Source organism: Crocodylus siamensis, chromosome 11 (assembly GCF_052110815.1).
Source record: "Crocodylus siamensis isolate JL-2025a chromosome 11, ASM5211081v1, whole genome shotgun sequence".
In the NCBI taxonomy this organism is placed as follows: domain Eukaryota; kingdom Metazoa; phylum Chordata; order Crocodylia; family Crocodylidae; genus Crocodylus; species Crocodylus siamensis.
In genome coordinates, this window is record NC_143405.1 from 4,021,345 (window position 1) to 4,045,563 (window position 24,219).

The 24,219-nt window shown below is 39.6% G+C and overlaps 1 protein-coding gene across 4 annotated transcripts in view; it reads right to left on the reverse strand.

Annotated features, from left to right (window-relative positions):
• Window positions 1–2,000: 2,000 nt before the first annotated feature.
• The window catches only part of CAMSAP1 (calmodulin regulated spectrin associated protein 1), a 59,563-nt gene continuing 37,344 nt past the window's right edge, over window positions 2,001–24,219 (reverse strand). For 3 of the 4 annotated variants that reach the window (XM_090021328.1, XM_090021327.1, XM_090021326.1), the window contains 12 exons: window positions 23,121–23,260; window positions 22,927–23,023; window positions 20,437–20,614; window positions 17,378–17,469; window positions 15,875–15,959; window positions 13,039–15,475; window positions 10,018–10,154; window positions 9,218–9,426; window positions 9,018–9,120; window positions 8,602–8,717; window positions 6,030–6,148; window positions 2,001–4,190 (listed from right to left, as the gene is read on the reverse strand). In XM_090021328.1, coding sequence (XP_089877454.1) covers window positions 3,888–4,190; window positions 6,030–6,148; window positions 8,602–8,717; window positions 9,018–9,120; window positions 9,218–9,426; window positions 10,018–10,154; window positions 13,039–15,475; window positions 15,875–15,959; window positions 17,378–17,469; window positions 20,437–20,614; window positions 22,927–23,023; window positions 23,121–23,260 — 4,016 coding nt within the window. In that variant the 3' untranslated portion in view covers window positions 2,001–3,887. The remainder of the gene's footprint in view (window positions 4,191–6,029; window positions 6,149–8,601; window positions 8,718–9,017; window positions 9,121–9,217; window positions 9,427–10,017; window positions 10,155–13,038; window positions 15,476–15,874; window positions 15,960–17,377; window positions 17,470–20,436; window positions 20,615–22,926; window positions 23,024–23,120; window positions 23,261–24,219) is intronic. The other variant, XM_090021325.1, reaches the window with a different exon arrangement.

Here is a 24,219-nt window from a genome sequence, read left to right on the forward strand (position 1 = left end):
GCAGATTTTTTGAATGAACATTACTCATCTTACTGGTTACCAGTTACCAAATGGATACTTGGATGGGTAGGAAAACCTGAGATTATGAAGATGAAAAATCACTGTGAAGTAGAAAAAACTTGTTTTAATTCCTATTCTGGAATTATCATCTCCAGGGGATGAGGACTTCTAATAGTCTGAGAAGCCTGCTCTTGGTTCCTTGACGTAAAAGGAAAAAAAAAATCAATTTATTCCGGACCTCCAGCTAGCACCCTTCCCTACTCTGCTAACAGCCTGGTGCAGAGCTTGAATGGATTATATGCTGATTTGCTCAAAATAAGCCAGTATTTTCGTCACCACCATTTTTCTACACTAAGTTTTTATTCCACTGGAGATATTATAAAAACAGACATCCAAAGATATACCAACTACAGATGGAACACATTGCACATAAATACAGAGTATACTAAAGTAAAGAAGGTTGAAAAAAAAAATTACGGCATGAAGAGCTGACACTTTAAAGATGTACGTTTCTCTTCTTTACAAAAGTGCATGACTAAATGCCAGAGTACTGATTTAGTTTGCATTTTCTCACCCCAAAAGGCAGTCTGTGTGGCATCTTTTCAACTTGAATTAAAATAGGATCAGAACCTCTAAAGGATGCCTAAGCATTTTCTTTGCAGGTTTTGTTCTTTTTAGGGTTGGGGCTTTTTGCCAATTGGCTACTCAGAGGGTAGGTGTATAAAATGGCAAACGTTGAGCAAAGACCACCCTGATGTACAAAGATGTTTAAGGCCAATTTTAAAATGAAATTATCGGGGGGGGGGGGAAATTCAAGTACTTATCTATTTCCAGATGTAACATTATGTTTAAAATGCAGTTTAGAACAAATGACATTATTTTCTTTCGCCCCATATCGGATCCCAAGGTGCTTGTACACATTTCCAATTTTTCCTACTCCTTGCACTCCCACGGATTGGCCTGCACATTTCACCACCTCTGATCTGCAGACTTGGAGCTAGTGCCCCTTTCCTTCCTGACCTCCCCAGGTCAATTCTTCTGATGCAATAGGTGTCTTTGTAACAACAGTCAGAAACAATGGCCATTTGGGGGACATTTCTTATACACAGGAAGTATTAGCAGAAACGGAGATTCTGATTTGGTGTTGTCTCAAGAGATGTGGCCAAAATTTATGATGCAGTGCATAAAATGGGGTGGCAGAAGCTCTCCTTACCATGGGCAGCAAAGTTGCAGCCTCCGTGAGAATATTAGGAATGCAGCACCTGTTTTGGAGGTGGACTGTCCGTCAGGGAATCATCTAAAGGAGATCTGCCTTTTGCCTTTAGGGGAAAGACTTTCAAGTATAAAGAAAGGGGAAAAACTGTCCATCTGAAAAAGAACTACTTCAAAGCACAAGAGTTTGAATTAGTTTGATAACAGTATTGGGGGGGAAGACTTATGGCATACTTACTGTATATTCTCCAAGTAAATCAATGCATTAAGTACATGCACCATAATCAGTGCCACAATTCAAGCACGCAGGACAATGATAAAGTGCAATTTTGAAATTCTGTATCGAGGGGGAAAAAAATCCTAACTAATTTAAATCTGAGGAGTCTACAAAATCCTGTAGCCAGGCATCAAAACTGAGTCGGAAATCTGTGGATCCACTCCTAGTTCTACATCGACTCGTTGTAAAACTAGAATCTGCTTCAGTTTTCTAAAAAGTAAAATGTTGACAGGACACTTAACCACCTTAACGGATTTAAATTAAATATGTCAAAGAAGAAACTGGGGGGAAAAATGCTGTTGGGTTTGCTGAACTCTCCTCTTATTTTGGTCAAATTCTAGCAGCTTAAAAGCACTTATCTAATAATTTATTAAACAAATATAGCTAAGTCCATTAGGAACCTTTACCCACAAGCGAGTAGAAAAGCACATCTTTAAAGCATACAATTAGTTCTTTTGACAGGATGATGGGTCAAAATAACAAAATTACACATGGAATAAAAAAAAGGAAATCAGTTAATGATTTTTATTAAATTTCAGTGCTTTGATAAAATAAATATGGTATATAATATCAAACAGTGAGAAATAAAGCACAAGCATGGAAAGCATGATAACAGAAAAATTACACTCAGGACAGCGTTTAATACTTAGCACTTTAGAAATCATAAAGCCTTTAGTTATTTACAGGCAGCCAGCTATCTAACAAAATGTACAATATGTCGCAGCAGCCGATTTAAAAAGTATCCAAAAGGGGAAAGAACTGAGAAGATTGCAATGGAAGACCTTCACTTTCCTCTACTGAACAGTTTATTATGTACCCTATTTCCCCCTTCTGTACAAAACTCACTTTTCAACTCCCATTATTTTTAAAATTTAATAATTACACTGTCTCGTACTTCAGCGCTTCAGTTTCTCTCTAGAATCGGTGTAGTGCCGTGGGCACTGCGAGATACATATTCAAGTAACACTTCAAATAAAAGTAAACATGTGCAAACCAAAGATATAAACCTACAAAACCCTCAGGTAGTCGTGTCAAAGAAAGATGTAGCCGCGGACCGTACTGACAGATAAGTTGCACTGTAGTTAGAGAATTAGAGTTACTTTAAAGCAGGGGAAAAAGGGGAAGAGTCATATGAAAGAATGGACAAGAACTGCAAATATAATAAACCCTGCTGCCCCAGAAATAAAAAATCTGATCTGCTGAAACACACACAGATTTTCAGGTCATAACTCAAGATTTAATATTTCAACATGAAAAGAAATCAAAGCCATTCGACTTTTTTTGGACTTTTGAAACGAATGCAAATTTTTGTTTAAAAATTGCTTTTAAATGAGAAAAACAAATCAATATATATATTAATATAATCACCCCAAAATTTAAAAAAAAAACCCAAAAAACCAAACACACTCCATTTTAGAGCATGCTGCTCATTCAGAATAAAGACAGGACAAAGAAAGAAGAATTACATTTCATGACAGAATAAAAACATTACAATTTGTGATCATTAAGTGCACCGTCGTACAGGAGTAACGTGCTCAGAGTGGAAACGTTCTACATCTACCAGAATCTGTCTTTACTAAAGCAAAACGTCCTCGGGACACTACCTGGAACTGAAATCAATGATAACTGTGCTCCATTCAACTTGCCTCAAGTTTAGACCAGGCATATTCCAGCTAGTAGCACCTGTATGCCTCTTCATGATTGTGTTTCAGAAATATTCATCTTTAAATTCACCATTATTAAATTTTTTTTTTTTTATAAAAGACCCTGCAATCTTTGCAGTGAACCGATTACTACAAGTAAACCTTGTTCAGAGCAGCACAGGCTGGGGGGCGGGTTTCGGAAATCTGAGAGCTGGACTTAATGTTGGCAGTAGATACAGTACAACAATATGATATATTATACAGCTCCTCAAAAAAAAAAAAAGAGTCTCAAAAGGACATTTTTCCCTAAAGGCTATTTTTTTTCCAAAAGGAAAAAAAAAGTCATCACCCAAGATCTGTTCAATGCTTCTACTGAAGTTCAGAGTTTGCCAACTTTAAAAGCGACAGGAAAAGAGGAAGGAATGAGATGGAGAGGAAACAAAACTTAATTATTCCCAATTTGTACCAATGCAAACTTCAAGTAAAAGGAAATCCACTTGTTACAGATCTTGCTACATGCACTGTCTCTCATTTGAAAGCCTCAGTAGTTAGCGCCGGGTGTAACAGCAGATTCATCTCTCTCCAAAAACACTGGCATTGTTCCTTCATTCTTATTTACTTGCATCCACGGATTTTGCTTAGAAGCTTCTTAAAAAAACTGGTTATGGTTTTGCACATTTCATACCAAACTGGAGCAAAATGGTAAACATTTCTTCTTTCAACACAATCCCATTCTTCTCCCCAAGAATTCAGTGTCATTTCCGAGTCTGAGTCTTCTTTGGCACTGCAGGTCGCTTGGCTTGCCACAAATGGTTATGGATTGTAAGAGCATCCACGCTGACGGACATGGTTTTGGCTGGAATCACGTTAAACTGTTTTCTGTCTGAACTGTATTTGTAAAGCTTGTCGATCATTTTCTTGGTGATGCTCTTTGGCCCTGTTCCAGTCAGCTTATAGATTTCTTCTGTGTCAGGGTAGTAGCAGTAAAGTGCTCTAAACTGGCAACCAGCATCACGGAACAAAATGATGTAGTGGTTGGCATCACACTTCTCAAGTTCCTATATTTGAAGGAAGACAAATATGGACATTCTTCATAATAAATAGTGCAAAACAGTATTGGGCTATCAATACATTAAGGACGAAGTTGCTTAACAACAAAATTTTTGAAGTAATAAAGGTTTAACTTGAATCTTCTGCACTTTTGTGATGAACTAATATTTCCTGAAATAACATTGAGAGAGCCAGCAGACCCCGATGTGCGAGACAACACAAGGCTCTGCCAGAGTAAGGAAAGGGAGAACTCAAGGCGCTGAAAACAACCAACAATATTAGATAGAGAAATCTTCAAGGTGAAATAAAGGAAAAGAAAACAAAATAGGAATATAACTTGTACCCATGTCCACCTTTTCACTACATTTATGCTTCAATTTGTTTCTAATTTGACATCACCAGGTTTTGCAGACTCCTCCGAAATTCATATTACTAAGGGGGCCAAAGGAAAACCTTGCAATACATGAGTTAGTGACCTATTGAACTAAATTTCTTCTGAAGTTGATACTGGTGGCAGAGAAACTCCACACTGCAATGGGGCCTTAAGAAAACATACAGTGAGCGGATGCAATAATTACATTACACCTACTGGACTGAAAACATGATACTCCCTTGCTGGTCTCGCACAGGCACAGGCCTTTCTGGTTTAATATGGCAAGAGAACCAAAAACAATAGGGAAATGGTGATCCTGAATATACATTTAAAAAAAAAAAAAAAAAAAAAGATGAGTGCCTTTGGAAGCCCATCTAAATGAAATCTCATTGCTCATCACAAAGGCGGGCCTACATAAGCAGTAATTATAGATTACTCTTGTAACGGCAAGTGTTTAAATACTTAATACTCCCCATAAAAAGCTATGTTACAAAGCCTGGGAAAACTACGTTTACTGATTTAACTGAGTGGATTGAACGATTAGTCACACTAGACATTTCCAGGAGATGAGAAAGCAAGTTGGTATAATCTGTGTCAGCCAAAGAAACTCAGTGACAATGGCCAAAACACAAACAATGAAAAAATTAAAACTCCCACATTTATTCTGAATTATTTTTCTTCCTTTATACTGTACTTCAGCTAGAAATAACTCTAACAACACTGGCTTGTTTCCCTTTCTTGTACTGCTTCTACTATGTCTTATTTTGAGACATAAATGCATAATAGGAACAATATCACAATTTCCCTTTGAACTGAACTGCAGATTTCTCTTCAACCACTTTAAACAAGACAGCCTCTCAACTAGTCAATATTAATATTATTTTCATATGCACATCACATCAGAACCTTTAAAAATGCAGTTGGGGGCATTAATTTTATTCTAAAACTAAAGTGCTTTTAGAAAGCAAACTATTCTCTGCAATGTTTCAAAGACATGCACAAGTTTAAAATAAAAACAGATTTTGTTATATTAAGACATTTGCTTTATTATATATACTGTACTTTGACAAACTTCTGAAGCAAAAATTATCTTGGAGATATAAAAAATTTAAAGACTTTTAAGATCTTATTCTTAGGCATCATCTTTCAAAATACACCTAGGTTTTACTTTAGTACATCACTTGAAAAATTAAACTATTTTGTTCACATATTTCAGCTTAATTCCCACTTTTGCCTGACCTTCCCCCATGCAATATGTACGTGCACTTTCAAAATAAGTTGTTCAAGTACAAGCCTCAACACACAAAAAATACCCCCAAATACATGGTGTGAGAGACTACACTGGGTTAATGAAAACATGCTTTCCTTCAGAGGCATGTTAAGAGAAGAGCATTTAAGATAACACATTAATGAAATAAGCATCATAATTTATTGCAAGTGCATCCCAAACCCTGCAGTTTTAGTAATTACTTACCTCCAATATTGAGTTCTTATGTGGTTCATTCACTTTTCCAGCAAGACAGCAGTGGGATATAGCATTGTGAATTATTGGTTTATTTGACTTGCTGCTCGGTTCTTTAAACAGCTTTGGACCTAGAGAAGAAAGACATGAGCACACGGGTTACTTGCTGTGTATTATCAATAGGTATCTTTAATATCAATTTTTTAAAAATTTTAATTCTATCCATATCTATGAACTGAACAGGTTTTACACTGATGAATAATGTTCAGCACTTTTTTGATGTAAAACACACTTCAGAAAAGAAGCAGTGGTGATTTAAAAAATAAAAAATTAAGTGAGCAGTGAAGTGAATTTAACTAGAAGAACGCTCATTATTCCATGTATTGAGGGGCTCAGTCAAGCCAACGATCTCCTTCTGAGCAACCACTTTCTACTTAAAAGCACCGTTTCCACTCTGTCAACAGGCAGCCTGGTGGCATTAATTCAGTGGGTGGGCAGACAGTACTAGGAAACTTAAACAACCAAGACAGGTTTGTATCAACAGATGAATTAGCCACAGTCAAGAAGCTGCTCCTCAACTAATCACAGTAAGGAGTGTCACCTCCCCAAAACTGGAAGCGTTTTGGAACTGGTTATGGAAAGGGTGATGTATTTAATGTGAGAAGTGGTTTACAGTGTTAGTCTACAGTCAGGCAGAAGGTAGGGTAGATTTGCAATTTATGGACCAACTAAATCAAGCGATGTATAGCATAAGCTTTTGTAAGCAGGGAGCCTACTTCACCAGATGCCGTGAAGGGACTGCAGGAAGCAGAGCTTCTAACAGAAAGCCGTGATTAGAATACAAATAGGGAAGTAGGGAGGAAAGAGATGGGGAACACCTGAGAGAGGCAAGGCAGGTAGGAGAGAAAAAACACAGGTAAACCCACTGAAGGACACAGGGGTTGTAGAAGCTAATCCAGGTAATGGGATTAATCCATTGGCTTGATTTAGACCAGGGGTGGGCAATTATTTCAGCTGGAGGGCTGCTTAATGAGTTCTGGGGCCTGTTGAGGGCCATGTCTATCCATCACCATCTCGCCATCCTTCCTTCCTTCCAGAATCTGACCGAAGCTGTAATCTGCCCAGGAGCCCCAGTGCTCAACTGTGGACCCAGGCAGGAGCCAGGCTCTGGAGGGAGGGGGGAAGGCAGGGAGAGAGGGACAGAGAGATGAGAAGAGAGAAAGCAATGCTGCTGCCTGCCCACCTGGTGCAGTAGCAGTGCCTGCCTGTGTCCACAGCTGATGCCAGTGGCAAGTTCTGCGTAGGAGCTTCCATGATGCTGGGAGGGTGGTGGATCAGCTGTGGACATCGCCTGCAGGTTCTTCACTTGGGCTCCTGAACCTGCCTGCTGTGTCCATGGCTGATGTCGCCACCTGCCCACTATGTGGAAAGCCCTGGTTGGGTCCACAGCTGATGCATGATACCGTGGGACCCAAGCAGTCCTCCTAGCCCACCTGGCAGCCAGAGCAGCATGCTGACAGATCCAGGGAGTTGGCAGATGTCCACCCATGGGCTGGATCAAATCTGTTGGTGGGCTGGATCAGGCCCACAAGCCATATTTTGCCCACCTTTGGTTTAGACCATACTTAACAATCCAGATTATAGGTGATTTATTTTTCCACAATTTCCTATTCACATTAATTTTTAAAAGTTGTTGTCTACGAGGAGCCACTCCAAGATCAGTATTGGAAAGTCCAGAAAGATTAAAATGTTCTGCCACAGGCTTGTGTGTCATTCTGGAACTGATGTCAGATCAGTGTTCATTCACTCTAGCACACAGAGATTTGTCAATGTAGACAGCAAAGGGGCATTGTGAGCATGTGACAGCATATATAACATTAGTAGATGCACAAGTAAATGAACCTCGGATATTACAATCCATGTTATCTGGCTCAGTGCCGATGGGGTCTGCACTGACAATGGGGCACAGATGGCACTTGGGTCCAGGGCATGGTCTGGTGCCTTGGTAAAAAGAGAAGCTAGGTAGTCCATTGCTGGAAAGACACCATTTGACAGCAGGGGGTTGCCTGTAAGCCAGATTTTCTGCCATAGTGGCCTTCAGATGACAGCCATTTTCCAGGAGGCACTAGAGGTCATTAATGATGTGCATAAGGTGTTAAAGCTGGGGTCTCGGGGTTGGTACTGTAACAGGTGGAGTGGGATCTGAGCCTGGCTCTGCCGCTTGAGTGACTATGGTTTTAGGATTGTACTGTGATTGTAGGAACCCTTGCTCCAGATCCTTATGGTATGTTTCCCAGTCAGTGGAATCAGAGCAGATACAGTTGTAACATAGACCTTGGCTGCAGATGATAGATCTATCCATTTGTAAAACATTTTATACAATATGTGAAATACTCTCTACATCTGTAACCCAGTGGCTGAATTTAAAGCTGCTATTAACTAAAGTTTCAGTGCACTAACAGGCCCAAGAAAGGTTCCCAGAAATAAGAACTCAACACAACACAATCCACCACATTTTCGTGACATTTAGCACTCTGAGCTAGTAATAACATAGAAATGACAAAGCCAAAGAGAAACCATCTACCTGTGTATTCTGCCACTGAAGCAATTGAGGATGCAGTCGAAGCGTTTTCCCAGTCTCGCTCCGTGTTCCTGCTTGGATTCCTGCTCAGTATTGGTAAGGATTCCATCGATTCAACTCTGAACAAAGGGTAGATGCCATATTTATATTTTACTGAACATAAAATGGTTTACCAGACAGCCACTCAGGAAAACTCTTTCCCCTCACCCAACCACATTACTTAGCCATACTTTCTATCATCCCTACTTCAAAATGAACCCAAGGTAAAGTGTACTGTTAAAAAACAGTTCAAGATGTAAATGAGACTGAGGAAAGCTTCTCTCTACTAGTTATGTCCACCTATTAGCCACTTGAAAAAATGGAGTAGTATTTAATCCCAACCACATTTCATAACAGAGGCTTTATTTTTAATTGTTTACCGCTGGGATGGAGTGCCACCAGAATGTATGCTTTCGGGTTCAGTTGTTGCTGCTGATGCCAGAGACAGACTGGAACCGGACTGAGCACTGCTTAAGTTATCAGCTACAAAAAAAGAAAAAAGCAAGCATGGTGTCTGACTTTGTTTTAGCACATCTCCAGACTCAAACGGAGTGAAACGAAACAAACAAATCCAACTTACGTGTGGAAGAACACTTTGTCCCTGAATCGCTGTAAGACTCTTCCCGATGAACAGACTTCGGCCTAGGTTTCTTGGGTTTTGATTTAGGTTTTCCAAGCCCTTGCTCTTCTAATATCTGCTGCTGTTTTTTCCTCAAATACTCTTGTTTGATGAGCTCCCTTCGAGCCTTCTCTTCTTCTTTCCTTATTCGGTCTTCTTCAGCTTTGCGGCTAAAAGGCAAACATGGCTTTCAGAGGGTACATCTACACATTCAATTCATGCACTTTAGGTGATGGGTGTTAAATCGAGTACCGATATACAAGCAGGGAGACTGCTCCTACGTACTCCAATTCCAGTGCGTCAGAGCAGATTTGATTCATTACGTGTGGCAATTACCACGCTCCAGCAGCTGCGTGCGTCTTGTGTATTAGTGTCCCTTCACTTCAAAATGGCAGTGGGGCACTTTATCTGAACCACCCCTACCATTATTTTGAAGCATGGGGATGCTGATACACAAGATACTTTGGGTGCTCTTCAAGTCGTTCCAATTAAAGTGCCCCTTGCCTTCCCTCCCAACTCCTGGACCACAGGTATAAATGCCCCTTATTGTGAGGTGCTAGCAAAACACATTAACCTATTTTAATGTGCATTAGCTAGAGCATAGTTTTTTTGTAATCCTTTAACGTGCATTAATATAGGCTAATGTGCATTAAAGCATGCAAGTAGATGCACTCACAGTATGCAGCAGTTTGCTATTTTTCAACAAAAAGCATAGGTTTAAAAAAAAATATTCCTTTCCACTGTACTAATGTTATGTTTACCGGGCTTCATCTCTTTTTTGTTCAACTTCAGCTTCCAACTGCTGTTTTCGGAGCCGAGCCTCTTCAGCTTTGCGTTGCTGTTTTAAAAGGAATGCTGCACGCTTTTTTGCTAGTTCATCTTCTGCTTTTTGTTCATCCTGCAAATGACAATTCAGGTAAGTTAGAGAACTCTGGTGGGGACAAAGGAGGGACTAGAAAAGTTCTGAAGGTCAAAACTGAAAACTTTTACAAAGCTCATTTCTTTGCTACCAGAGCCTGAAAGACGAAGTATAAACTACATTTAAATTGTCTGCTACATGAATAACTTAGCAGGAAAAAACCTTGTCAGCGTTCTAGTGTTCATGTAGGTCAGCCAGGGAAGTTGGGAAGAATTAATCTCAATCTCAGTTCAGTGTAGTTTTGTTAACACTGGCATGAAATACAGGGACCATTTGAAACTGCAGCCTATGCTGTACGGTGCAATTGCTATGCTGACCAGGATATCCAGTATCAGTAACTATTCTATTCTAGGAACATACTAACTCAAGCCAGTTACTATCAACTAGATTATATAAAAAGGTAGAAGTCAACTTCACTCAAGTGTAAATAGTCTACTCCAATTCTAACTCATTTAACTACAACTGAATAAAGGAACACTGTTTAGTTGCCAGCTTGAGATATTTGCCATAATCACCACGATCCAGAAATGCAAGCATATAAAATATTCTTACAGATCCTGTGAATTTTAAACAGCTGCAAAGGATATTACATTATTTGAAAAATATTTAGTGCTTCTGCAGTATCGGAGCACAAGCATAATAGAACTTCAGTAATGTGCCCTTCCCCAGCTCAAAGCCAAGCAACGAAACAAGAAAAGCCTATTAGATTACTTAGATTTAAGATCATTGGCATAGAAACTAACTTCTTTTTTGGTGCCTAATACAATAAGATTCTTATGCAGAACAGCAAGTGAAATAATGAGCACAGGATAAAAAAACACCAATCCCTTTGTCACAGACATCAAGATTTTGAAATCTGGTTTCTATCCTATTTAGTACAAAAACAGGAAATTCTCCATGAAATACAATTACTACCCTCTCTCTAACTCTACTGGACGTCAGAGATCCTAGGAACCCCAGTTCTGAGGCTGCTGGACTAGGGGACTGGACGTCTGTGCTGCCAACTGGCCAACAAAACCTAATCTCTTTGCTCCCTGTCTAGCAGGTTTCAAGGCATGCCTAGAACAACAAGTTTTGCGGGTAACGAGCTAGGCTCCACTGAAATGATTAATTTGAAACGCACGTGGTCCAGTGGAACATGGAGTTTTCAAGTAATAGGCAAATAGTGATGAAAACCAGTTGGTCGTAATTTGCCTGACCAACAACTGTATATGTTGTCTAACACAGCAGGCAAGGTGCAGAAGCAGGACTTACTTCTGGAAGTGTTAACAAGACTCCAGAAACCGAAGAGCAGAAAAGAGCAATATAGAAAAAAACAGATACCCTTCAGTAAAAACAACAAGGAACAGAGAAAAGGATGTGCAGCTATTTCATCACAGAGCCAGTGGAAATAAAAGAGCAGCTTAAGACATTTGTTAGCCGATGTCAAGGTTCTCATTTTCTTTAGTTGGGGATGTGGCATGCTAAGCTTTTCTGCAATACCTGAATTTATTCCTACTTAAAACCAGCAAATTTCACCTCTTTATCCTTTGCGTGTTTGCCACTATTTGGTGCATGGGAAATATTACAAGTCAGAGTTATCACAGATCATCAACTGAATACTCAAACAATTCACAAGTTACAAGAAGCATTTATGCAGGCTTTACGCTATATTGGAAACAATACTTTTTTGCAGAGCAAATAACACAAGACAAAAGTGTAGTGACGGATTAGATTCCACACGATAAGATTTAAGAACAAATTGTTTTAGTGGCTGCTTAAATTCATAGAAGTTGTTTTCTATTATTTCTTTGGCAGACAACTTCAAGCGTCACATCCCATAAAGAGCCTTAAATAAAAAAAACTAAGTATATACTTTTTAAAAGTGCTTAACTACTGTTCCCATTATTTGTGAGACATTGCTACAATTTACCATGCCAAATAAAAAAACAAACAGATACTATCTAGAAACAGAAAAGTGACAATCTAGTCATGAAATAACACTACTGAAAATTGCTTTCAGCAAATCTGTTTAACTGACTATAGAGTAAAACTGAAAATACTGCAGCTAATCTTTCTAGCTGTATTGGGTAGGATATAAATAAGCAGCTACTCTTTTACCAACTCGGTGATACATAGGAGAGGTTTTTTTCTTAATAAACAGTACAGGCAGCTTACTTTTCAGAAATAGTTATATGAATATATGCCAGGTATAGCAAATGATGATTATTCATATTATGCCATTAATATGCCAACCTTCCCAAAAAAGGCTCAGGGAGGCTTATAATATGAGAAACAGAACAACTCAAGGGGTAACGAGAATAAACAAACACAACAGCAAATAAAGTGAAAATCTATTAAACATCTCAGCCTAGCTTTAGTTGGTCTTGCTACACTTCTGAAAGACGTCCAGGCTCCGGTTCTGACGGGCCTTGAGAGGAAGGGTGTTCCAGAGCCGAGGAGCAACTGCTGAAAACAACCTCCTATGTGTTTTTCCCAAGCAAACTTGGCATATTGATGGTACTTGTAGAAGATTGCTCTCAGCTGACCTTCAGGATTCAGAGAATCACAGAAAACCAGGGTGGGAAGGGAGCTCAGGAGGTCACATCTAGTCCAACCCCCTGCTCAAAGCAGGACCACCCCAACCAGATCACTGTGACGAGATGTAACGGAGAAGTAAAAAACCCAGTCAAGATGCTGGCCTGACACTAATATGCTAGGACCATGACTTCACTCCTTGACCTAAAGAACTTCCTTTCACAAGGAAGTCTTTCAGACGCAGCTTTTACCATAAAACTGCACCCATGCAATAGCAAGCAATTGCAAACCAGGTTGGGAAATGAAGCGAAAGATGAATAGATGCAACCAAAACTGCAATGTTTACCTTGAAGAAAAACCCCACTCCAGACTTCTGATCACTTTCGCTGATGATGTCTGTAGAGCTACCTTGGCTTTCAAGGTCTCCTTCATCTGGGGCTTTTAAGTCAGACAAGTCTACTTCAATGAGATTTGCCTTGCTTCGCAGCGGTTCTTCCACTGGAACGTTTTCTTTTCCTGAGCCATCTGAAGAATTTAACCCCGCTTCTTTAAAATCACTGGTCACATCTTTGCTCATTTCAGAGATAATGTTTGCATCTTTGGAAGTGGAGAGACCAAATGCCCGCTGATTACTCTCATCACGGAGTCTATAGCTATCAAAGAAACACTTTTCTTGAGGGACACTTCCATGATCTGGACTATTTTCAAAACTAGTTTCTGTTGGTGTTCTAGATGAATTGTTAGATGGAAATGATCTTAAATGTGGTAGCGTTTCTATGCTTTGGGTTGGAGTCTTAATACGTGTTGTGTTTTGCTGTCTATCTTTAGCAACTTTCAAGTCAGCTGGTCTTCCTGAGCGAGGACTTCGTCCTTGACCAAATCGAGGCGGCTTACGAAGACTGCTCATTCCAGTTGGAGAAAGAGGCTCAACAAAATGAATGGATGGTTTTACCTTTTGGTCCTGTGAGTTACTTCTGGTACTGGGTGATGGCACTGTTGGAGTTTTCATAAGAAGTTCCTGTTGCTGAGAAATCTTCAATATAGCCTGCTGAAGCGTACTGATTGTTTCATTTAGCTTTTCAATTGAAAGATCACATTCATTAACGTCCACTTCAGCAACATTATCTTCTAGAAGAGCAGCAGAAATAATCTTGCTTTTTTCTATCTCATGTATAGCAGCAGATTCTTTCGGTTTGTGTTGCTCAGCAAAAGCCAAGTTTTCTTGCATTTTCGCTATTGTCAGTTCTTGTGAATCAACAAACATTTCTTCTCTCTCCTCCTCTTTTGCAAGAAACTCCTCAGACTTAGAACTTAAGGAAACATCATCTAGGTCTTCCCCACCGTGCCGAGAATATTCTTTTGGAAAGTGTTCTGGTTTAAGTGGCTGCGGGACATCAACAGGTTTCCCTTTTTTAACAACGTGCAAGAAAGCTGCCTTGCCCAGCTTCAGTCGCTGCCTAGCTGACAGAGCTTCCATTTTTTTCTTCTGGGCTTCTATTGCCCTTCGCTTCTCCTCCAACTGCATATGGAGCTGTACCAATTCAGAAGCCAAGACATTGACATTGTCTTTATGTTGCCTGTTGGGACTTTGCTCTCGCTTCTGTTTCCACGTAGTCAACGGTGCTGGGCAGCTCTCTGATCCATCTGGTGTGGTCTTCTGGGAACTACTTGTACTAGATTTTGTTTCATAACTGTTAAGTCTCTGGAGCTTCCGTTCTGCAAAGTTAGTCATTCTGACACTCCCACTAGTCAAAGACACGCTGCTAATTTGAGAAATAGTACTCAGGCATGGACTTGAACGCCCACTAGCATCATCCTTATCTTCATGTTCCTTCACCTTCATATCCTCCTGTAACTTTGCAGATTCCTCTTCCCCTATATATTTTGCAACTACTGGGTGGTCATCTACCATTACCATGTCCTGTTCAGCATCCTCTATATCTAGAAGATCTGAATCTGAATCATGCCTCACCATAGTCCATGTAGTATCTGGAACGTGTGCGTTAATACCTTTCAAATAGTTGACATTTGCTTTGCTTGCAATGTCTTCATCAGATTTAGCAGCATGAAGAAAGAAGCCTCCAAAGGATTGCTCCTGAGCTGAAGGATCCAAGCTGCTAGTAGCTAAAGGCCTAGAGACTTCTAATACAGCATCTGAGAGCGTCATCGAGTCTGCAGTACTAGGATCTGCAACTGTAGTGAAATCTGAACTAGATATTGGAGTAAAAGTCCTATTGAGATCATGGTCCCCATGACTGCTGCTTGCTTTCTTGCGAGACAAAGGCAAGTGTCCCTCATTTAGTCTCTTTGTTAAGAAACTCCTTTGTTTCCCTTCTCCACACTCATCCACTTTGTTGATTATTTGTTTCTCCTTTGCTGGTTTTAGGACTGCAGGTAATAAAGGCTCCAAGTAAAAACTATCTGTTTTGCTTTCCAAGGCCTCGCTTTGCATTTTTGGAGACCACGTGGTTGCAGCTAGGGTGGGTGCCCTGGAGGACGTACTCGGAAGTTCAGGGACACCATGGCTTGGTGTTTCATCCGATCTGATTATTGCAACAAGTTCTTCATCTTCATCTTCTATTTCAACGTTGTTCAGCAAACTCTTTCCATTTGTTTTAACTGATGCAGCGTGAGGCTGGTGTTTTGGAGTTAGATTGATGATATTTGAAGCTAGACTGTCTTTGCTGATTGATCTAGCCAGGCTGATGCTATCGCCAGAACCAGGGTCCACCTCACTACTTGTAGAATGATGAAGAGCAAATGGCGTTGGCTGAGACAGAGGCCTAGAAAAGACAGAGCTATTAAAAACGGCCTACGGTGCTAAAGCATAAGATAAGCTGGAATCTATTTAGCTATAGTGACTACAATGTATATAGCCAAAATCCACGCTCTATTTTGAGAGGAGTGGCTGTATCAAGAATTCCTAGCAACAATGGATGGCAGCTTGAGATGCTTTTGTTTGAGGGTGAGTGGTTGGCAGTTTCTGAAAGTTACTATACCCCTTTAAGGCATCTCTACTCTCCACCCAAAAATCACTGACCACTTCTAAAATGTGCTAGCCTGAGACCTGTCTCTAAATAACTCATACATGTTACTGCACAAACTTGCCATATAATTTAAGCCCATTCTAGGCAAAAGAAGCTCTTGCATATATATTAAAAAAAAGTTAAAATAGCAGTTACCTAGGTTTTTTCTCTGGCCACGCAAGAACTGAACCTCGTGGCTGTCCATCAACTCGAGTCAAAGAATTAGAACGATGACGATGGCCTGGAATATTAGAAAAATACTTGGGAAATTTAGAAATGGGCCTTACACTTGCAATTTTACTCAGTTCAATAACAAACGCAAACCACTTCACCAACAGATGGCAGCAGAAAACAGGTAAACAGTATATAAGAAAGCAGGAAAAATGAAATAAAGATCAACGCAACCGAAAAACACTGAAAAAAACAGGCATGGAAAGTTAAAATTAGCAAACTCATTTATCTGTTTTACCTGAGATATAGTTTTTGTTAGTAAAAACTGTAAGTCCTTCATGGTTTGTTGTTAATAAGTGTTAAATCCAATTTTTCATCTGGGTAGAAAACCATTTTTTTTGTACCGCTTTAACCACTGTTTAAGACGCACTGGAATCCTGAATAAATTTGTTTTTGCTGATAGATACCTTATTTTTTAATCCATTTCCCAACATTTTGTCTAGTTAAGAGCAATAGCTTGTTTCTGTCCCGAAGAATTTAAGAAGTTGGGCTTATTTTAATTTCTTGCCCTGTGTACTTTAATCGAGGAGCAAGTTTATTTGTGTAACTGGTGATTGTGATACTCCACAGGTGGAAACAAAACAAAAAAAACCCCTCTTTCCTGAAGGATCTTAGCAATCCCTACAATAATGTTAGTATTTGATTCTGAAGCAGTCCAAAAGAAACTGAAAGTCTGCATTCAGACTGGTTGTCACTGAACTTATGAACTACTTAAATAACAAATCCCAACTTCTCTCTAAATTCACTCATAAGTAGTTACTGAGGAAATTAAAAATAAGTGCAGAGTCATAATGGAATTCAGATTGTAACAATGCATATATTGCCATGCTTGTAAATATGCCATATTATTTCAGGAAGAAAAATACTGTCTCTACCACTTTGTGGTCAGCAGCTCTCCGAATAACGTATCTCCATAACCAAACCTCAAGAGATCAATGCATGCAGTTTTACTGAATAGCAGAGCAAGTTGCCAAAAATGATACAACCCATCTCTGGAGATCTGGGAAAGGAAGGACTCGACTCCTATGCCCTGTAGACCTACTAAGTAAATACGCAGTCTAGGTCCTGCCAGAATGTAGCAGCGCTGGCAATCAGAGCACTTCTCAATATGTCTATATCTTACAATTCATCATATTTTTAAGATATAAATTTAACCTCATCTGATAATTCAGTTTTTGAGTACTTTAGTATTAGTTAGATTGAAGCCTTTTAAAAATATAAAAGCAGCAAAAAGGCCTCCATTTAAATTGCACACATTTAAAGATCATACCACCAAATACAAAGGGTTCTAGCAGCTTTTTAAATATATAAATGCTCATGAAAGATTTAATTTTGATTCTCTAATACAGGAAAAACCAAACTTCCAGACAGGGAAAGGTGACCAATGCAGAGTGGATCATCTGCTGACAAATTCAAGTGAAGACATACCTGAGCTATCTTCTTCCTGCAATGATTTTTGTTGCTTCTGTCTCAAGGGCAGCAATGGATGGGAGGGGCTAAAGGCAGGGGTCCCTTTGCCACTAGTTTTGAAAAAGTGAAAATAACAAAACAGTAATCACTACCATGAGATTTCTTTTTACAATGGTAGAAAAAAGAAACACAGGAGGAAAGACACACAGCAGGTGATAGCTTGGCCTTATAACAAAATGCCACTAAATATAAACGAGTGAAGGTGAATCTAAACCAATCACGGAAAATTAAGAACAAGATTTCAAGCAGCATTAAAACTTTCCATAAACCATCCGCAATGTTTTTGTTTACCGTGTTCTTAAAATATACCTCATTTTAAAATACACTGGAGACAAATACCTATGCAACTGCTACAAAAAGAGAAAAGAAAGACCGAGTTAAACGTATTACGTGGCAGACCTCAGAACAATTTTAACCTTAACAGTACTTTACTTTTTAAACAAGAGCTTAATTTAATCTTACATAGAAGAGAGGAAGAGAAAGCTGTAGCGTTGTAACCAAATCAGCTAGGTATCATCACATTGAGCAGGCTATGAAACTGAAGAAACCATCCACAATGTGATCTGTGTTGGGACAAATAAACTTAAAAATATCCTTTAGGCAGGATGGATTTGCATCTTACAGACTAACTGAAGCAGAGATGCATAGTATAAGCTTTTGTAAGCAGTGGGATTACTTCACCAGAAACACCCATGCTTATGCTAAGCATCTCTGATTTAGTTAGCATATAAGGTGCAAATCCACCCTGCCTTCTTTATATAGGCAACAATCAGTCACCAAGCAAGAAGGTACAAGGCAAAAGTGATCTGCCACGCTGTAGCAGTGGCCACTCTATGGCAGGGGTGCCACAAGTAGCACGAGCAGCCTGTGTGTGTGGCACTGGAAAGGGGGCATTCAACACAGCAGCAGATAGGACAGCAAGCAAAAAGCAAAGCAAAAAAACAAAGCCAGCCAGGAGATCACAGGCAGGAGAGCAGAAAGCAGAGCAGCAGATAAGGCAGGGGGAAGGGGATCCAAGTGACACTTGGGAAGGGTATGGGGCTAATTTGTGGCACACCTGTCAAACAGGTTGGCCCAAAGTACTACAGCACATGTTAGTTGCATTGAAAGACCAAAATAATAGTTTTTAAAACAAACCTATGGTCCACAACTGCTGTTTCTTAATTACTTGATGGAGGGAATTCTCCTAGACCAACAATTAGAATATTTCTTATAACTTAGTGGATTCAAGCTGAATTAATGACTCTGGGGAAACACTAACTTGTCACTGTCTACAATGATGAGTAATCTTCTGCCTAAGAGTAGAGAAAAAAGATAAACTGTTTGGCAATAAAAGTGGCAGTGGAAAATACTGCCATTGGTATCAATGCTCTAACTCAAGAAAGATACAGCAGAAATAAAGGGAATTCAGAGACTAGTAAAGACAATGAGAAGTAAAGGGAAAGAAATGCCCATATGATGCAAAACTGACACGAAAACTGTTTTTAGAGAAAGCAGGGAGGTATGATAAAGTTGTATAACATAACAGGGAGGCCAAAAAGGGGGTCTTTTTACCCACCTTGCATAATTCACAAAGAAGGGAATGCTGAAAAGGTTGAAAGGCTACAACAGTAAAACTGAAAAAGGAACTCTTACACAATTACCCTATGGCAAAAGCATAATGAAATTCAAAAAAAGGACTGGACATTTATCTGACTGCTCAGATCATTACACAGGTTATGGTTAGAAAGGTTAAAAGCCAGGATATAAAACAAACGCACTTCAGAGCACCAGCCAGTTTCTGAAGCAATTAAGAAACTTCCCCTGCAAAGTAGGTTATTGTTAAACAGCTCACATCAGGGTCTTCACACCTCTCTCAGAAGCAGGTCATACCGGCCACTGTGTGTGAGACAGGATAATGTGCTGGAGCAGTTAACTAGCCTGCTCTAGTATCCACATATTCTTACTTGTGTCCTGATCAATTATCAGGCAGAAAAAGCATTTTCCTTGATTTTGTTTGGGCTAATAAGCTCCTGTTACAGAGCTGATACATTGGTATTGCCCATTCCCCCTCTCACTGAGTATGTGTATTACCGAATACAAGGGCTGTCAAGCAAAAGCAGGAGGTCCCATGTTCTCATAGAGGACAGAAATTAGCAGCACTCTGTTCCATGAACAACTATGTACACTGCAACTGTTGATGATAAAGGTTTCTTGATCCCAGAGTTTCCAGTACAGTAAAAGCTGCATTACCTGGCACCCACGGGGAATGGAGGGTGCCAGATAACAAAATATGCTGAATAACTGAGCGGCACGTTCTGGTTGGAACATTGCCTGTTCGGGCCGCCACCTGTCCCGCCGCGCCTGGGGTTAGCAGAACACACTTCCAAATTTTATCAGCAATGGAAAGTAAGAGCTCAAGCCTAGCAGGTAGGCTCACTGTTCAAAATTCTCTCACTTCTGCTGTCTAGGCAGTGGACTGATTTGACTTCCGGGATTTTTTTTTGGTTTTTTTTGTGCTGTCATTTATACAGCATGGTAAATCTTCCATTGGAGAATGGTTTCAGTACTCTATAATTTCTCAGTTGAACAAAATGAATCTAACTTCTGCTATGACCAGAGACGACCACAGCAGGGTGCGGGGCCCGGGGCAGATCAGCCTGTGTGGGGCCCAGACACGGCAGCAGTGGTGGCAGCAGCAGGGGGGGAGGAGGAAGGTGGCAAGCAGCCAGACGCAAAGCCAGCCCGGCTCTGCAGGGCCCCCCAAAGCACAGGGCCCGGGCCAGTCACCCTGATTCACAGAGCCAGGGACAGCCCTGGCTATAGGACAGTGCTAACTACATTAGATTATTCATTCATGGCAAAGATATGATACACACCACTTTCCTCATGAGAACTGGGCACATTTTAGAAACTGGGTGAAAGAAGCTTCATCTCTCATTTACTGTAACAAAACCAGATAATTTGGGAACAGCAGACATTCCTAGATTACCCAAGTGGAAATGCAAGCAAGATAATGGATACAGAGACAGACTTACAGATATTCAGATTCTTCAGGGTGCAGGTAATACCTGTTGCAAGCTTCTGGGGGTAGCTGAATTGAAGGCTGCAGGTCAGCTGAATTGGTATTAGCTGGACTAGCCATGAAACTTCGTTTGGTTGCATTGGAAATAGGAACAGGAGGACGACTGCTCTTCTGCTGCAATACCGTTTTAGCTGCACACATATATATAATGTTACCAAAAAGGATTCCTATAAAAGCACACCAGACTAGCACAAGATCTTTCTAGCCTGAAGGCAGGTGCTCAGAGTTAAAACTTCTACTTTAAATTTCACATTAGGTTTTGTAACCTTTACAGAAAAGAGTTACTCAAAGTACAGGATAACCTTAACTTTTAAACTTAGATGCGAAAATCCTGAGGACATGATAGGGAATTGTAGGGGGTGGGGTGGGGGGAGGGAAATCAGACAAGCTAGGCCAAACTAAAATAGTGGCATTTTAATTAATACTAACAATTTGTGGATGAAATAATCTAAGTGCATCTGAAATGCATGCTATAGCTGAATCCAAGTCTTCTGAAGCAGTAATACTCAATAGTTACCCAATGTATTTTTCACACCATTTGGAGTCTTAAAAGTAAAGCAGCCATTCTAAATTTTAAACTAATATAAGATGCCTGAGAAAAGTGGTATCAATTTCAATAGTTTCAGCCAAAAGAGGATTAGTGCTTCTACTTTTATTCATTTATCTAAAAAAGTCACTATTTTCACTTATTTCTGTACACATTTTTCATCACATCTTCAGTACAAGTTACCCAGCCTAACTTGGGAGCAGTCGGAAACACTCAACACAAGCTGTACAGTGCGATTTGATTAGCAGCTGATGCCTTGTGCTTAAAAACAGTAAGCTGTAGTTGTGCCCTCATTCACTTATTAGCTCAAACAGCAGGTGTACTCGAGCTCAAGCTGCAGCCCAAACCTTGTGACAGACCAGCTACCATGAGTTAGAGCACCATTTTGCTCAAACTAGAGATTTGTGAGTATGGGTAGGAATAATAGTAATAGGAAAGGGTGCAACTCAGCAGCACACAGCTGAAGTCACGCGCCGTCAGGAATTTATGCTACACGCTGGAACCTCATCCATCAGAAATAAGACTGAGCTGGAAAAAGACCAGGGTGTATTAGCTGATTGCAGGAGGCTGAGCAAGAGTGATGAGCATGATAGAGTGATGAAAAAGGCAAATTTGTAGATGCATCACTCAAGTTATTTCCAGCAAAGATAGAAGTATTTTAATGAATACCTTGCTGGGGTCGTTTGACCCCAGTACTCTTTCCTGCCATGGCAGGGGGTCGGACTCGATGATCTGCTCAGGTCCCTTCAGACCCCACTAACTATGAAACTATAATGTCACTGTACAGGGAACTCACGAGACCTCACCTGGAACATGGCATACAAGACTGGTCTCCCATGCTGTGGTTGGAATTAATTTGTCATGAATAGGTGCAGAGCAGGGCTAACAGATGATCAAGAGAATGGACAGCTTATCATACAGGAGGGTTTGGTTTGATTAGCTTAGCAAAACAAAGGCTGAGAGGGGGTACAACTGCTCTTTATATGAGGGAAATGCAAGGGGAGGGATGAAAAACTAGTTAAGGCAAAAGATAATGCTGACACAAGATACATGGATATAAGACTGGCCACAACTAAATTTAGGCTGGAAATTATAAGGTTTCTAAACATCAGAGCTGTGAGATTCTGGAAGAGCTTTCCAACAAAAACAGTGGAACAAAAAAGATTCTAGGTTTAAGATAAGAGTTTTAGTAATTTATAAAACAGATGTTACAATATAGATGTTTACAGTAGCAGGAGATTGGACAAAATAACTGAGGAGGTCCTTTCCTACCTAACAATTCCTTTTTCTTTTACCAAGTTTGAAAATGAACCTCTAAAGCAGTACGAATGAACAACCAATTTAGCACCTCTTCCCATGGAAAGTGTCAGGAGTTTAAAAGGTATCTGTTTTTTAAAGATTCTGAAGCTGTTAGAAGGCAAATTATACAAATACATATATTTCAATCCACAGCTTGATCAAGGAGCATTTTTTTTCCTTCATATTTTTCAAAAGGAAAAACAATCATTGGAAGGAAAACAAATAGAAGAGGAAAAAGTTTTGCAAAATAAGCTCTTTCATTACAGTTTATACACAGTAAAAGCTTTGTTATCTGGCATGAGTGGGGTAAAGGGGGTGCTGGTTATCTATAAACTATGGTTACTTGAGTGTTATACAGAAGACAGTGCCACACTTGTAGCGCAAACACTTGATGTGCATGCGCAAGCCGGATAGACTCAGCAAAGATTCCGGTTGCTAAAGTGAGGATTTGTATTGGGGGATATTGGAAATCCCAGTTAATAGAGTATTCCCATTAGTAAAATGCAGGTTAACACTGCTTTTACTGTATTAGTAAATGTCCCTCACCCCCCTCCCTAGCTCAAACACTAATATCAACCTAAAGTTAAAGAATCTCACCATCTTTTATTTCTTGAACGTCCCTGGGCTGTACGAAGTCTGGCTTGACGTTCTCAAACCACCAGAATAGTTCCGCAATGAAAACCATGACATTGGGCTAAGAAAACAAATCCAAAAAAACACATCACCATTCACGCTAACGGCTTCTCTTGTATTTTGCATAAAAAAAAGATTAATTCAACCAGATGCCTCACCTTTAGGACTAAAGGAGCATATAGCATGTCCTCTAATGTGAGGTAAAAACATTTATTTAGATATTCATTTGAGAATTCTTTCAGAAGCTGAATATTGTAGAGGCTGTCTGCAATTGAGGTTACCTCCTTCAAACAGATATCTGGAGGGAGACACAAAAATGAATGAATTAAATAAGGGATCACCATGTATTGCACAACTACTGTAAATGATAAGTATGGAAGAAATGAAATCCCACACTAATAGTAGGGTTATAAGAGACCCTGGGTCAGAAGACCACTTGCAATTTTTTGACAGAATACCTTTGGGCCCACATAGCTATTTATCTATCTGCAGCTAAACAGACCTTGAAAGTATCCCTGTATCAGCATTATGGCTGTTCAAACCCTCTAAAAGAAGAAAGGAGAAACGACAAGGATTTCCAGCACAAAAACCTGAAGAATCCTAAGAAAGACTCATCAGTTGATCCTAAAGTGAAGCTAATCATCAAAAGGAAAACTTAGTGTTAAGGTAAAGTAAAAGGAAAGCCAAAAATCATAGACAAAACACAAATGATTCTGTATTCAGTTTGACCTCTGATCTAAACAGGTACTTGGAAATGATAGACAAAATCTAAAATAATGGAAGCAAAATGCACGTAAACATAACAAAACACTTCCAGAGCAACAGCCTTAATTTGAAGAGAAAAAAGAAAAGGTTATTTCCATTATAAAATGCCACAACCCCTCTGAGTGCTTTTTAAAAAAAGCAACATTTAAAGATTATAGCTTTGAATGCCAGATGATTGCATCACCATCCAGTCTATCACACTTTACAAACGGCTGGACTTTAATAACTGCATTAATATCTTTGTATACTATCAAAATTACACAAAAATACCTGTCCTTTTTACATCATTATTTTCCTTCCAAAAACAAATTTAGCATTCAATAAGATTTGATACGGTACATTGGCAGGCTCTCACATTTTATGACATGTTTGTAAATGCCTGATACTTTCATGACAATCTATTTAAAATATCCCTCTTTTTTCTTAAAATACATTTATTAAACAGAGATCAAATTGACACCATCTTGAAGAATAGGTCAAATGAACGAACAA